We start from the raw sequence: 14,077 nt of genomic DNA, 5'->3' as shown, positions 1-14,077 counted from the left end.
ACGGTGAAGCCACGAGCAAACTACACACAGGAAGGGATTTTAAAAAATGGGATTTAAAAAAACAAACATCAGCTTCCAGAATAAACTGCCAGTTTGCGTCTGCACATGCGCAAACAGGAAATATGTGGATATTTTTACTGAATTCCATTTTTTTCTAAATACATTTAACTGACTGAAATTCGTTTACTTTCATTAAGAATAAAGATTTCAGATTCGATTTAAAAAGGACTTGTAGGATTTAATAGCTCATCGAACTCCTAACCCTAACCCAAACATTAAAAACAGAATGTTTACAAAAGATCAGAATCCGTTTTGTTTCGCTTCATATGAGAAATGTCCTCTATCGTATAGTTTTAAGGGCAGAACATTACAATTAGTGTGCCAAAATATTCAATAAAGTAATTTTAATAGCATTCCATATCATGTTTCTGTCCTCAAAAACATGATGCTTGTTGTTGGTGCTGAATGTAGCTGCAGCCCTCTCCTATAAACACCCAGACTACAATAACATGATTAAAAGCCTGTGTCATTATTCTTTCACATGTTAAGTTGGGGTTCTCAAATTTCAAGTGTCTCATTTTACGCTCCCGAGTCGCCACATTCATCATGGGACGGGGCTGAAGTTTTATTGCGGCCGCTAGAGGTGGATGCAAAAAAAAAAAGAGAAGTTGAGCGTGGGATGGACTCAGAGGGCAACGAGCCCCGACACACTCTGAAAGGGGGGAAACAGTAAAATGTGAGCCGGGGAATGCGTGGAGAGCTTCTCCTTGTTAATGCCGAACGCTGTTGAAAGCCATTCATCCAGTGAGGAGCAGTCCGGGTTATCCATCGACGTTATGGGCGTACCTACGCGTTTGTGCATCACAGAGGAGTAAGGTGAGGGACGGGGGTCATATGTCCATAAATACTTGGTGTGCGCAGAGACTTTAGATGGACCCTGGTGAAGAAAATACTGCTGGAGAAACTTTGGTCACAGGAGAGGAGCGACGACTTTTCTGCAGCAGGGCTGACTGGTAAAAGAAAAAAAAAAAGAAAAGACACTACCACCTTGAAAGTTGTGGTACTCGATCTGTCTAGTATGGAAAGTCTGATTCCTAATTGGCAGATGCATGAATGAATTAATTTCTCTCACAGAGTGCGATGTAGTTCATCTTCACACCCCACAGTGAACTATTTGTCAAGATGACAGCGCTTACACCTTTGAACCGTGCTATACTTGGACTCGCATGGAGCTGCTTGAGTTTTTTGTCCTGCGCTCATTGCGGCTTCAGTGACAACCATGTGCACTCAAGTTTTATTTACAGGAGGTTGCGCAATCACGAACGCAGAGAGATCCAGAGAGAGATCCTCTCCATCCTGGGATTGCCTCACCGTCCGCGACCTTTTTCTCCGGGGAAGCAGGCGTCCTCTGCGCCGCTGTTCATGCTCGACCTTTACAACGCCATGGCCGTGGAGGAGGAGGAGGAGGGCGGGCACCAGAACGCGGGGAAGAGCTCCAGTGCCAAGGCTCAAGGGCACTCCAGAAAAGGTTATTACAGCCCACAGCATGCCGGGTATTCCCGTGTGGCTCAGCCTTACCGCGCGGCCCCACTTCTAGGCCACAGCCCTGCGCTCACCTCTGCGCACGACACCAGCTTCCTCAATGATGCCGACATGGTGATGAGCTTCGTTAATTTAGGTAAGTGAAATTAATCCTCATCAGGTTTTATTCAGTATCAGACAAGGGATCAGAAGGAATTGGAATGTGAACAATGCTTGATTTAAATTCTTTTCAAAGTGGAAACTCTGAGGTTGACAAATGTTAAAGCGTAAAAGCCTCTTTTTAGTTGATCTATAACATCAGATCCTCATCTGTAAGGAAAATATAGGAAAGGACTTAATTTTATCTTTGCCCATAATTACTTACATCAAGTGTAATGTTTTTTATCAGTCCACCACAAACAATAGAGTGCCGTCACAAGTCAGCGTGAAATTCATGTTCTTCAGGCTTTGTGCTGAAGTAAATTAAATCATATTACATCTGCTGTTCAGTTGATATCAGAGCCTGCAGTTAGTTTTATCAAAAAATAGTCTGACATATGTAGTTTTTTTTGTAGTTGTTTTTTAATAAACTGAGTCATGTTGAAAAGAAGTCTACAGGCCCAGTTTGTGCTGAACACCAGTTTGACTTCCTCTCATTCAACGGTGAAAATGTGAGTGAGCTTCATTTAAGGTACCAGTCATCATCTGAAGAGCTCAGTAGTTGAAACTGTGTGTCAAATATCATATATTTAACAGAATTAGGCCCAACATTTTGACCCTATCAATTTGTGCTGCTTTCTACTCAAAAGCAGCTGACCTGTATAGTGACTGCATTTGTTCAGTAGCCTCGACCCTTAACCCAGCAGTTCAGAGCAACTTATCAGATGACTGTCTGACCTTGAGAAAATTGGTCTGAATTATTTCCTGTTGTTAAAAGGGGAGTGATACTGACTGATGCCTGCATATCTCAAGGTTCTCCCTGAAGGGAAAGCAGTAACTTTATTCTTAATATTGTTTTATTTGCACTATTTCTTCTTCTTTGATTAGGATTAAAACATTAAATATATCATATGAAAAGGTATTACAAAATAAAATATGATGTAAGATGGCAGAATCTAATAACACGATAGAATCCCTATAAATAAGCATTACTTACAATTGGTGTTGAGGATTCTGTGGTATTAAATTTACAGCTAAACATGGAGCTTAAAGTGAATTTGTGTTGCCTGGAAGTAGAATCCCTCACCTTGCTCTGAGCCCATCTGTTTCCACTTACCACTATAGCAGGGCATGTACACTGTCAGCCTTGAAAGCTCTGCTCTCATTCTAAGGACTGTCAGTGAAGTGTTCAATGAGGCTCTGTCTTTATTACAGTACACTTAAATATGGCTCCTTGACCTCAACTGTTTTACAAATGTGGCATTTCATGCAGTTTAATATGCTCTTCCTTTCTTCTTTCACCGAAGCTAAGACGTCAGCGATTGAAAATCCATACACAGAATTGTAGAAGAGGGTGTAACGATGAATCAATTATTTATGAATCCATGCAAAAAATATGGTCCTGGTTGAGAACATGCACATGGTTCACCTTTGGACCGAAGTCATTGTTGTTTAATTTTTATCCATTTGAAAGTTAAATTCTCTCCGGTTCCAGTGGCGCTTCTGCTTCACATTACTGCCTGTGGCTAATATAATGGAAGACACTCAGTGGGTAAAAGTCAGACCTGACCTCTGACCTGTTTGTGCTAAGTAACCGCAGGCCTTCTCTCTTGATAAAATATCGGGGAAATGCACCGCATGATATCACCTTCAGGAAATACGCTGACTTCGACCACATGCATCTGTCTGGTGGCAACCAGACAAGGGCACAACACAGCACCTTGAAAAATCAAGATGTATCTCTGATTTATTTCCACACACAAAGATATAGGACATAATTTACGTTTTTAACCATTCTCAAAAATGTCAGGACTTAAAAAATATGCTTGTTGCACATTAAATTGGAAATATTGAAGGTTAAGGTTTGCCAAGCGCTCTTTGAGCATTGTATGATATGAGGTCAACATTAGGTCAGAAATTAGGTCAGAGTAGATGCTCACATGAGGTTTAAGAATCCTGTCTGGTCTTTTCTCTCACTTGAGAAGCAGCCGAAAGTGTCTTTAATTGAAATCAGCCTGTTTTTCTTAACTGACAGCCCATTCATCATGGCCAGAGAATGCAGTTCAGCACACAGTAGAGGGCCTGTCTGGGAACTGCTACCTGTATTCAGTTGACTGATTTAATGAACTGGAAAGTGCTTTTGTTGGTAGTCAAAATGTTTGGATTGGAACTGGAATGTAAAAGAAGATGTGATAAATTACTCTTTTTTTTCTGGGAGTTTACGCCACCGTGTTTTCTCTGCGACATACAGCAGTTCAGAAGTTGAAACAGTAGCTTTTGATAAGTCTTCCTACATATACATATAAAGTTCATCATGAAATATTTTCTTTCCCAGTTGAGAAAGATAAAGATTTTTCTCACCAACGAAGACACTACAAGGAGTTCCGTTTCGATCTGACTCAGATACCGGATGGAGAGGCGGTCACAGCTGCAGAGTTTCGGATTTATAAGGACCGCAGTCATTCCCGCTACGACAATATCACATTGAAGGTTTCCATATATCAGGTCATTAAGGAATATCAAAACAAGTAAGTACAACTTTAAATGCTGCTTCATATTTGTCATGTGCAGTCTGACACGGGTCTGATGAATACATTTTGGTGCTCATTCTTAACTCAAAATATGAGTGCTTCTGAATGTTACTGCTTGTAAGAGTCATATTACTACTTTTCCCAAACAAATAGAACCCATTACTTCTTATACTATCAGTTAAAGAATGCATCTCTTTATTGAGCACTACCAGAATCTGACTGTTGGCACTTGGCACAAAATTAATCTGACCTCATATCATTAGAGGAATTTAAATATAAATTCATATCCATTCAACAAACTAAAAAAGTGTAGCCTGAGGACCGGCATCAAGCCTGCTCGCCGTCATGTGAACTGCTGAGAAACACAAAGCAGGCACAAAACAGGGGGAGAAAAGAAAAGTAGGTTCTACTCCTCTCTAATAAATGTAAAAGCTAAACCAATATGTGGCAGCTATGTTATTACACAGTTCAAAGGTCCAGTAGCTTTTGTTTGCGTTGCTGAAACTTTCCACTGGCTTAGAACGCCTTTCTATCTCTGCCTCTGCTCTCCTTCATTCGCACCATGTCTGCCTCACAAATATAGTTCTTGGATAAAGAGAAGTCCATTAGCGAGCCGGCCACTTACGAAACCGGGAAGGTCCATCAGTTATCACCCGTCTTGTGTTCCCTGCCAAGCTGGACGTGTCCCAGACAAAATCATGAGGGGCCATGTTAGTGGGGGAGGGGCTCTCTCTGGTGCTCCCTTGTCACTGTTATGCCCACCACCTGCCTGTCTTAACAATATTCCGGAAGTTTAAACCATGACATAGCTGAATACACAAGGGTGTACTTAAAAGTGGGCCCACATTTGGTTGCCAAAAATGTGTGTGGATGATTGAAGGGGAGATATGGCCCTCCTGGGCTTTGAAAAGGTCCAAGTCAATGGACTCTGCCATCTTAAAGGGGAAGACAGCTCAGTTTAGTTTTCACACACATTTTCACAAGGAATAGTGTGTTTTATTTTAGCTTTACAGAAAAGCACGAGTTTTTTCTAATATTAAAATATCTGGCCTAAATTTCCCCCCAATGTAAAAGACAAAAAAAGCACAGTACTGGAGTACAAGTAGTTTGTAAAGATGTACACCTTCTTTAGTACTTTCCTTCAGTGAATCAGAGGGAATAGACACAAATACACTCTGGCCTCTGCTAATAGCTTCCAGTTGGTTATTTGTTGTGCATTAATTAAAATGAGGTTGTGGTTTTAGTAGGTATATACAACAACTTTAATCTCAGATGGTTAAAAATAGTGACAATCAAGGTTTGGCGTTGCAGTTAGTGTTTGTACTACAATAAATGTAGTACAAATTGTGCAAAATGTGTTGCTGTGATGTGATACGTATTGTAAAAATGTATACTTTGACATAATACAGTATGCCCAGAAAATGAGGAGTGCAATCATATGTTCACCACTAAGAATCATTTTGCTATTCTTTGTGATTACTTACATTACATTACTTACATTACATTACAAAATATCTAATAGTTTTTTAGTTGATTTCTATTTTAAATCAATAAAATTTGAGTTTTTTAGTTGAATTAAAAATATTCTAAATAAACCTTGAAAGTTTTAAATCAACTCATTAATAGTTGTGCTTTATCTCACCGTGACAACAGAAAAAAACATTAAAGTAAATTCTGTTGCTGTCAACCCAAACAGTGTTTTTGATCAGTTCCTCAGAAAGAGAAAGGATTTAAAGGAATAAACAAGGTTAGTATAAGTAAGTAATTTATAAAATTAGGTCTTCACCACACAATCACATGAAACATTCTTATTTCAATGCTTAGAGTCTGATATAGCATTTCTTGTTCTTCAGATGTTAGGCCTGTTAAAATCTTAGCGGATTCTTTGTGGAAATGTTTTTATTAATTTTATTGTAGTGCCTCTTGCAACTTATTTACTTCTGAAACATCCTGTCCTTTCTGCTACATTAACTCTTAGCTGATGATGACTGACAATCGTCATCCTGTGACTTTCACACAACTGGAACATCAAAACATTTGTCCCAAATAATGATGTTGATGTTTTTACAAATTGTGGTATCATTACTGAAATTCAAACCAAAATGTTGCCATTTACCTGCAATTCACCATTTTAATGCACAAATAAATGCACGACTTTCAAGTCAAAGAGGATACCAGGTTTTAACAAATTTTTGTGAATGTTGTGTCACATCCTGTCAATCTCTAAAGTATCACTTTATGAGGGTTAAATAATATTTGAGAATCTGAGAATGAAAGTGACTTTGAGATACAGGTGTCCCTTAAGGTCCCTTAAATTATATATGTATCTCATCAAACCACACAAACACACACATACTACAGTATATTTAATTCATCTTCTCTTTTAATTTTTTTTTTTTTTTGTAGATCTTCAGGTTAGATTAAAACCTGCAATATTTATACATGTTAGCTGCCAGTTGTTTCCTTCGACATTTTTTTGGTACTGCCAAAAAACATTCTGTACTGCCTCTAACCGTCGAATGGGGAGACATTTGTCTTTTTGTGCATGGTTAGAAAAAGATACTAACAAAACAGGGACCTCTTCAAAACATGACTTCATATCTTCACAGTACTAGTGGGGAAAAACCCCTATAAAGTCAGACAGCCACGCACCAACCTGACCTCCTTTCACTCCATTATATCAACATGGCAAACATCCTGCACTGCTGCTGAACTTTGCTACTGGTTCTTAATGGGGGGAATCGTGGCATATGAACAGTTTGCAGGACACAGACTTACCTGAAAAGCAGAGTTCATTCTCTTCTGATATACACTCACCCTAACTCACTCGCTCTGGAAAAGTACATCCAGTAATTACAGATGAAGGGGTGAGATAAAGATTTTCCCCTTGGTTATGGCAATGGGAGAAGTGATTACTTACCTCGACAAACAAAATTATCACAGGATATATGCTTAATGCTGTCCATTTCAAAGAGGAAGTTCAGCAGTGTGTAACTCATAAATATTAGTGCTCATGCGGAATTCCACATGAGGTTGAGTTTTATTACGTCTGTAATAAACACATGAATAATTCCTGGAGTATTGGGGCCACATGGAAAATCTTTGTTCCCTCCGACCAGCACCGTGTAACCACAAAAACTGAACAGACGCTGCCTTATCCGTTCTGCCACTTGAAAGGAATTGAATGCAAATTGTGATGCAGAGATTTTTTTTTTTTTTTACTTTGGGCTGATTGATACCTTATGTCAAAAGAAACAAGCACTGATGTACATGATATGCAATATTTTGCCTTTGCAAAAGCAGAAAACCTGGCACCTCTTTTGCTTACCCTAAACCCAACTGTCTATTTTGTCTCAAGGTAGAACATCTACAGTTTATTTTTATTAATTATGACATAAAAAATGACAAAATGACTTTTAATACACTAAATAGCAGGTTGTCAATAGCAAAGTTCTTTTAGGAAAAAATGTTTGGTTTCCAGAGGATGAAACAATGAAGAGGAAAAAAAATCTAGCTTCTGCAGCAAAATTTGAGCCAAAGCATCCATTTGTGACCAGTCAGTGATTTGTTGTTTATCTGTTCCAGTCTAACTAGTTAAGAAATCTTGGATGCAGTCTAAATGCCCTCTAAGAAGCACATGGATTCTTTTTTGTGTCCTATTAGAGCTGAGTAGTATAAAGGTGCATAGACTGTTCCAAAGCTTAACTCACTACAGCACATTTGTATCTTGTTTATAATTCAGAGGAAAAGTACCCACATTCAGCTTAACATCTGTTTGATCAAGTCTGCGCTCAAATGACATAAAACAAAAAGCAACATTGCCATAAAGAATAAAATATCTCTTACGTGTGTTCTTCTGTTATCTCGTGCCATTAGAGATGCAGAAACATTCTTGCTCGACTCCAAAAAGGTCCAGGCTTCAAATGGCGGTTGGCTGGTGTTTGACATCACGGCCACCAGTAACCTCTGGGTGATGAACCCACAGCAGAACCTGGGCCTGCAGCTCTGTGTGGAGAATGTTGATGGCAAGTTTTCCATGAGTTTTACATTTTTTATCCAGATTTAACTCAAACGTGTAATCAGAAAAGGTCAGAAAGTTCTTTTGAGGCAATTAAAAATGTCTGTTTGATTAATCGCCACCAACTTATGTAATCTTTACATTCACCAATGAATGACCATAAATCCTCAGAAAAAGGAAAAATAAAAGCCGAAAAATTATGAGTCTCTAGATGTTGCAAACGTTGCTTGAAATCCTTTGAGAGCATAGAATGACACAAAGCCCATAAGTTCTTTGACTTTATTTTTTTTTAAAAACGTTATTTCGTTTCTGTTTCATTACAGGGCGAAGCATCAACATAAAATCTGCTGGGATTGTTGGAAGGAACGGACCTCAGTCCAAGCAGCCGTTCCTGGTTGCGTTCTTCAAGGCCAGTGGGGTGTTGCTCCGCTCAGTCAGAGCGACTGGTGGGAAGAAAAAGAACCACAATCGCAATAAATCCACCAATCAGCAAGAGTCATCAAGGGCGCCAAAAACTGGAGGCATGTAATCATTTGTGTTGTGTTTAAGATGCCACTATCTTTTCTTTTCTAATTTACTTAATCTTCTCATCACGTATTTAGATCTGATTAATTTTTTTTTCACCCATTGTTTCATTTGTCACTTAATATTATTACCTGTGGATAATCTCCACAGTTACTTAGCAGATTTCCATGGAAATTTAAAAATGAAATATTTTCAAACATGAACCAGTTGTTTCTTATTGTTGTTTCTGGTCGTACATTTAAATGCACATACAAGAAAATGCATGTATACTATATTTAATGGGCAAATTTCTTCTTCTTTGGTGCCAGTCTCAAAACAAAAGTCGGAAGTCCAGTTAATGCTTCATTATAAAACCTTGACGTAACTTTGATATCCCGCTCCTGACGCCACACTGGGGGCGGCAGTGGCTCAGCGGTAAAGCGGGCGGTAGAGCGGGTCGTCCAATGTTCCTAAGATCTGCGGTTCGATTCCTGCTCCCACCCCAAAAAAAAACCACGCAAAGTGGGAGCTGATAGTGGGAGCTATCAGCTCACCTCCAGGGCACTGCCAATGTGCCCTTGAGCAAGGCGCCATCCCCTTTACAAATTGCTCCTTTGGGGCGCTCCGCAAAAGGGCTGTCTGCCACTGTACCTCCCCCTGCATGCCTACAGGCCCCCTGTGTGTATGCGTGCGCTACAGGGGCCTGCACAAACTAACATATATGCATGCGTTTGAAGTATTTACTAACTAGAATGTGCTCTTAATTTCTCTTCAGGGATCAGATCAGTATATTAATTAAATAAATAAATAGATAAATAAATAAATATGTAAATTCTGTGACACTGCAGAGCAATCCAGGAAAATCAAAGCAGCATGATTGCACTTGAAGAAAATCACCTTGTTTAAAGGAATGAGATGTAAATGTAGCTGTAAACAGCAGAGCATCATGGGGAGCTGAAAGAAAAGCATGTTAATGAAGTACTTTATTAAATAAAATTATTCATAAGAAATTATTTATAATTAGCATTTGTAATTTATTAATTCGATAGGGGCAGCTGCTGCTCAAAAGACACTGTAGAGGTTAAATAATTATTTTTTGTTCTAGTTAATAACTTTTGGTATTTATTTTTTATAGATTATAACACAAGTGAACAGAAGCAAGCCTGCAAGAAGCACGAACTTTACGTCAGTTTTCGAGATTTGGGCTGGCAGGTGAGATTAATTACTTCATGTGGTCTTCATGTGGCGTCCTCATAATGAACATTTAAAAGTGATATGATAAGAGTCATAAATAAAGAAAGATATATTTTTGAAGGACTGGATCATTGCACCTGAGGGCTACGCTGCGTTTTACTGCGATGGTGAATGCTCTTTCCCACTCAACGCGCATATGAATGCAACGAATCATGCAATTGTACAAACCCTGGTAAGTATCCTAGACTTTATTTCATGTATATTTCTGTGTGTAGCAGTAAATTTCACATTGCAAGCTAGTACAGGGTTTGCAGCAGGTATAATCAATCTGAAGCTGACTGCTGCTTCACCTCTTTTAACCCTGCCTTATGTTTTCATTTTTAGGTCCATCTAATGTTTCCTGACAATGTGCCAAAGCCATGCTGTGCCCCAACCAAGCTAAACGCAATATCAGTTCTTTACTTTGATGACAGCTCAAATGTTATCCTCAAGAAGTATAGAAATATGGTAGTTAGGTCTTGCGGTTGCCATTAGTGACTGGGGTAACTTTAATTTATGGTTTCTGGTTCGGGAATTGCTGGAAAACTCATCTGCTGCAGGTGTGCTGTGATGTACAGTATTATGTATATAAAGTTTTATTATCTAATTATTTATTTCCTTTTTTAAAATAGCACTGAATATTGTGATATTTAAATGATTAGGTCATAATGTTGATTTTACTTTACACCTGTCATCATTTAACTTTCTCGTCCTTTGGCATATACTCTGTCTTAGTTACAACTGTATGATAACTTTTATGGCATACGTATTCACTGGAGTCATCATGGTAAAGAAGATTGCTGCCCCCACTTCTCATTTTCATTTACAAAACGCTAGTTATGTAAATCAAATATAGAATTATAGAAGCAAACTCTCTTCTTCCATTCATTTTTTTGAGTGAACCAATAAGTGATGGTTACAGGCAGAATCACAAATTATAATAAAGACAATGAGGAAGATGTCAAAAACTGTAAGAATTTTTATAAATCAAATGGCTTCACTGGGAATTTTTGAAGGACTTTCTTTCAGCGCTGACACTGATTGGCGTCTTGCATTCCAGCTTTTCTGCATTATTTTTTAGGAGAGTTTGTCCTCAGGAGGAGATTATGCCCAAGCTCTTCTTTAAACACTGTCATTCTTGTGTGATTTTGTCATATGCAAATTTCTTTGCTTCCCACAACTTTTGAGCTCCCATTTGGGGGGGGGGGGGAACTATCTTCATGTGGAGTTTTGTATTTTAATAAATGTACCACTTGGAAAAGAAAATCTTTTGCCTTTATCCGACCTCACAGTTTTTGTTCTCCATTCAGCCTAAACCATATGCAGAAGTGTGTTCCATCTCTGAGCTTCTTCCTCTCCTCCAGCTGCAAGTCCTCCAGCCTTTTCAAATTCTAGTTGTCCCTTTGTATTCCTGTTTGGAGTTGTGCAGATGTTTTACACACTGTTGCCTGACTACCGTCTCAGATTTATAAATGTTTGACAACTATGATATAAACCACGGATCCACCCATGGAGCCTGTTGACATGCTCTGGGGGACGGGTAATGCTAGTGATACAGTGCCAGCAGTAAAAAGGAGTGGTGTGACCTCCAAACGCAGCCCAAAAGGGTGATCATCATGAGGCTTCCAGCAGAGAGAGGTATCACTTTGTAAGCAATCTCATCTTGATTATCAGGAAAGAGACCATCTAGCACACAATTTATATAACGTATATGGCACATCTCTCATTGTGTACATTCTGCATTTTAAAAATGTGCATGTTGAGTTTCGCCCCTGGAAACAAAGTGGACACCGTAATCTAAACTGTGCGAGTGTAACATTTCCTCCTCTGTCAGGATTCAAGTAGAATTTACAGAAAAATAGGGGAGAACATGTGATTTCCAGAGAAGTGCTCTGGTCACGCAGATATTTTCAGTGGTCGTGGAAATCTAAGGATTAGGTTAAGGATTAATATTTATTTACACAACTGTGTTGACCCTCACCAAACACAGGATATGTACTGTTGCACTTTCCCCCTACCCTCCCACTTTTATAACTTTTTTTCCTCTGACATGGCAGAACATTGAATGACTGTATTTCACTTAATTAAAAGCAGTGGCTGACCTGCCCAGATGTTATGTGGGCTCAATCTAAAAGGAGTGTTGACATTCAGTGAATAGAAGAGGCCACCTGCTAACTTAACTCTTGGCTTGAGGGGTGATTTGCATTCCTGCGGCCTGTTGCCTGGCATGATTACGCCTAGCACTTCACAGTCCCATCTACTGTTTAATATCATGGATTCTTTCCAATGCAGCAACACGTCTTCCTTTTCTGTGAAGCAGTAGTTGCTATGAATAAGGTCCTCTTTAAGTTCTGCAAGGACTATGCTGCCATCTCGATAGAAAAGTCCAGACCACATGAGAACAATGGGGAACAATTAGCATACAGGATTATAAATTGGTCCCTTCTCTGCAGTCAAAAACAACCCAGCTGATGTTCATCCGATCAGGTCAAAACCCATTACAGTTTACTTTTCATGAAGGATTTTGTGTGAATTATTCATGCATCTCACCTGAATGTCACAACACTCTGTTGGTTTTATATAAACACAGTTACATAATGTCAGCATCTGTTCCCAGGTGCTGATATGATGTTGTTTTCTGCCAAAAACATGTTTATTCTCTTAAACTAATAGAGAAAACAGCCTTGTCCATTTAGGCAGCTTATAAGAGCACGTGCTTTTGTTCTGTGAAATTGATATATTTAGTGAGGGGCGATCATTTTGAAGCTTTTAGCAGGCCCGCACTGGCTGTACGTCAAAAGTTGCAAATGCTTGGTGGTTCATTTTTATGTAATCTAAACCATCACAAGCAGGAAATACGTTGACAAAATGCCCCGAAACTCAAACCGAACGCTGACGTAGTGAGCGCTGTTTTTTTCTGAGCTGTTCATGCCCCCAGAGATTAAAACTGTCGTCCACATTAAATAGTCTGTTACTGTCTAACACTCAAAGTAAATAACAGATGAAACCTTAAAACAAAATTGTTAAGAAATATGGAGAAATGCTTTTCTATAATACGGTAAAACACATCAGAGCAAAATCTCTTCATGGCTTCTGAAGTTGTAGAACACTCATTGTAATTCATAATAAATCTCCAATAGCTTATATTTAGATATATACATAAACTGTATATTATGTATTAATTATTTTGTGTAATTTTTGACATTGTAAACACTAGAATAAACATTTAGTCAGTCTTTTGACCAAAGTTTAATTTCTAGTTAAATCATATATTTGTGATTTTGAATATTAGTGATGTGTTCAATTACTCATACATAAAAGTAAGGTATTAAACGGCTGACATGAAGCTTATTTTGACAACATAATAGTTATTCATGACTCCGTGTTTGATCGGCTAACCCTCTGTTAACCAGGGGTCTTTTCTCTCTGTGGCTCAAAGTTTATTTTCAAAGTGTCACCTTGCAGTCCATCCACAAGTGAGGTGAAACTGTATCTAATAAAAATGTTGTGCAGTTTACCTAATTCATCTCCCCACATGTGGTTCTCCTTATTTGTATTCTGTGGGTGGGCTTTGACTTCTATATGGCTCAATCAGTCCTTCTTGAGAAGAGAGAACATATGGTCACATTTTTACATGCTGTTTGGTATGACAAGGCTGCGGCAGGACGAAGGGGAATGTGTCCCGACAGAGGGCAACGCAGAAACACAGTTATGTTTACTGGTTATTCACATATGCACATGAGCTGGACACAGAGGGGAGAGGGGAGAGGGGCTCTCAGCATTACAAAGAACTACTTGTGAACTTAAGTGTCACTTTCCATTACCATTAGAGGTGGCACCTGTGCATTTAAACCAAGTATACTATATGTTTTAAGATCTTTTATTTGATATGTGGATTTTAAATTATAAGCAAGTAATATTGAATAATAATAATATTGAATATTGTTTCATGGTCTAAGATAACTGAAAACCATCTGAAATAATTAGACTTTGTTGTTGTTGTTGATGTTGTTGTTTTATTAAAACTTATTGATGATATGCCGACAAAGTCCGCTCTCATCTTCATGCAGGGTAGTTATGTATTCCCCCTCATCCATTGTTTGAGCAGTTT

General features: G+C 38.7%; 1 protein-coding gene across 1 annotated transcript; it reads left to right on the top strand.

Annotated features, from left to right (window-relative positions):
* Positions 1–687: 687 nt before the first annotated feature.
* bmp5 (bone morphogenetic protein 5) lies at positions 688–11,001 on the top strand. The gene is made up of 7 exons (XM_068326934.1): positions 688–1,678; positions 4,016–4,208; positions 8,088–8,236; positions 8,553–8,750; positions 9,869–9,945; positions 10,049–10,159; positions 10,312–11,001. The coding sequence occupies exons 1-7, from the start codon at positions 1,183–1,185 to the stop codon at positions 10,459–10,461; spliced, it is 1,374 nt and encodes a 457-aa protein (XP_068183035.1). The 5' UTR covers positions 688–1,182; the 3' UTR covers positions 10,462–11,001.
* The last annotated feature ends 3,076 nt before the right edge of the window (positions 11,002–14,077 follow it).

This window comes from Antennarius striatus, chromosome 11, assembly GCF_040054535.1.
Source record: "Antennarius striatus isolate MH-2024 chromosome 11, ASM4005453v1, whole genome shotgun sequence".
NCBI classification, from domain to species: Eukaryota; Metazoa; Chordata; class Actinopteri; order Lophiiformes; family Antennariidae; genus Antennarius; species Antennarius striatus.
This window is presented reverse-complemented; position numbering and strand designations above follow the sequence as displayed.

Excerpts from the sequence above, each read along its gene's own strand:
- bmp5 (XM_068326934.1), top strand. The coding sequence starts at position 1,183 with ATGACAGCGCTTACACCTTTGAACCGTGCTATACTTGGACTCGCATGG. Across the intron at positions 4,209-8,087 it reads ATTAAGGAATATCAAAACAA|AGATGCAGAAACATTCTTGC; the intron begins GTAAGTACAACT and ends TCGTGCCATTAG. Across the intron at positions 9,946-10,048 it reads TTCGAGATTTGGGCTGGCAG|GACTGGATCATTGCACCTGA; the intron begins GTGAGATTAATT and ends ATATTTTTGAAG.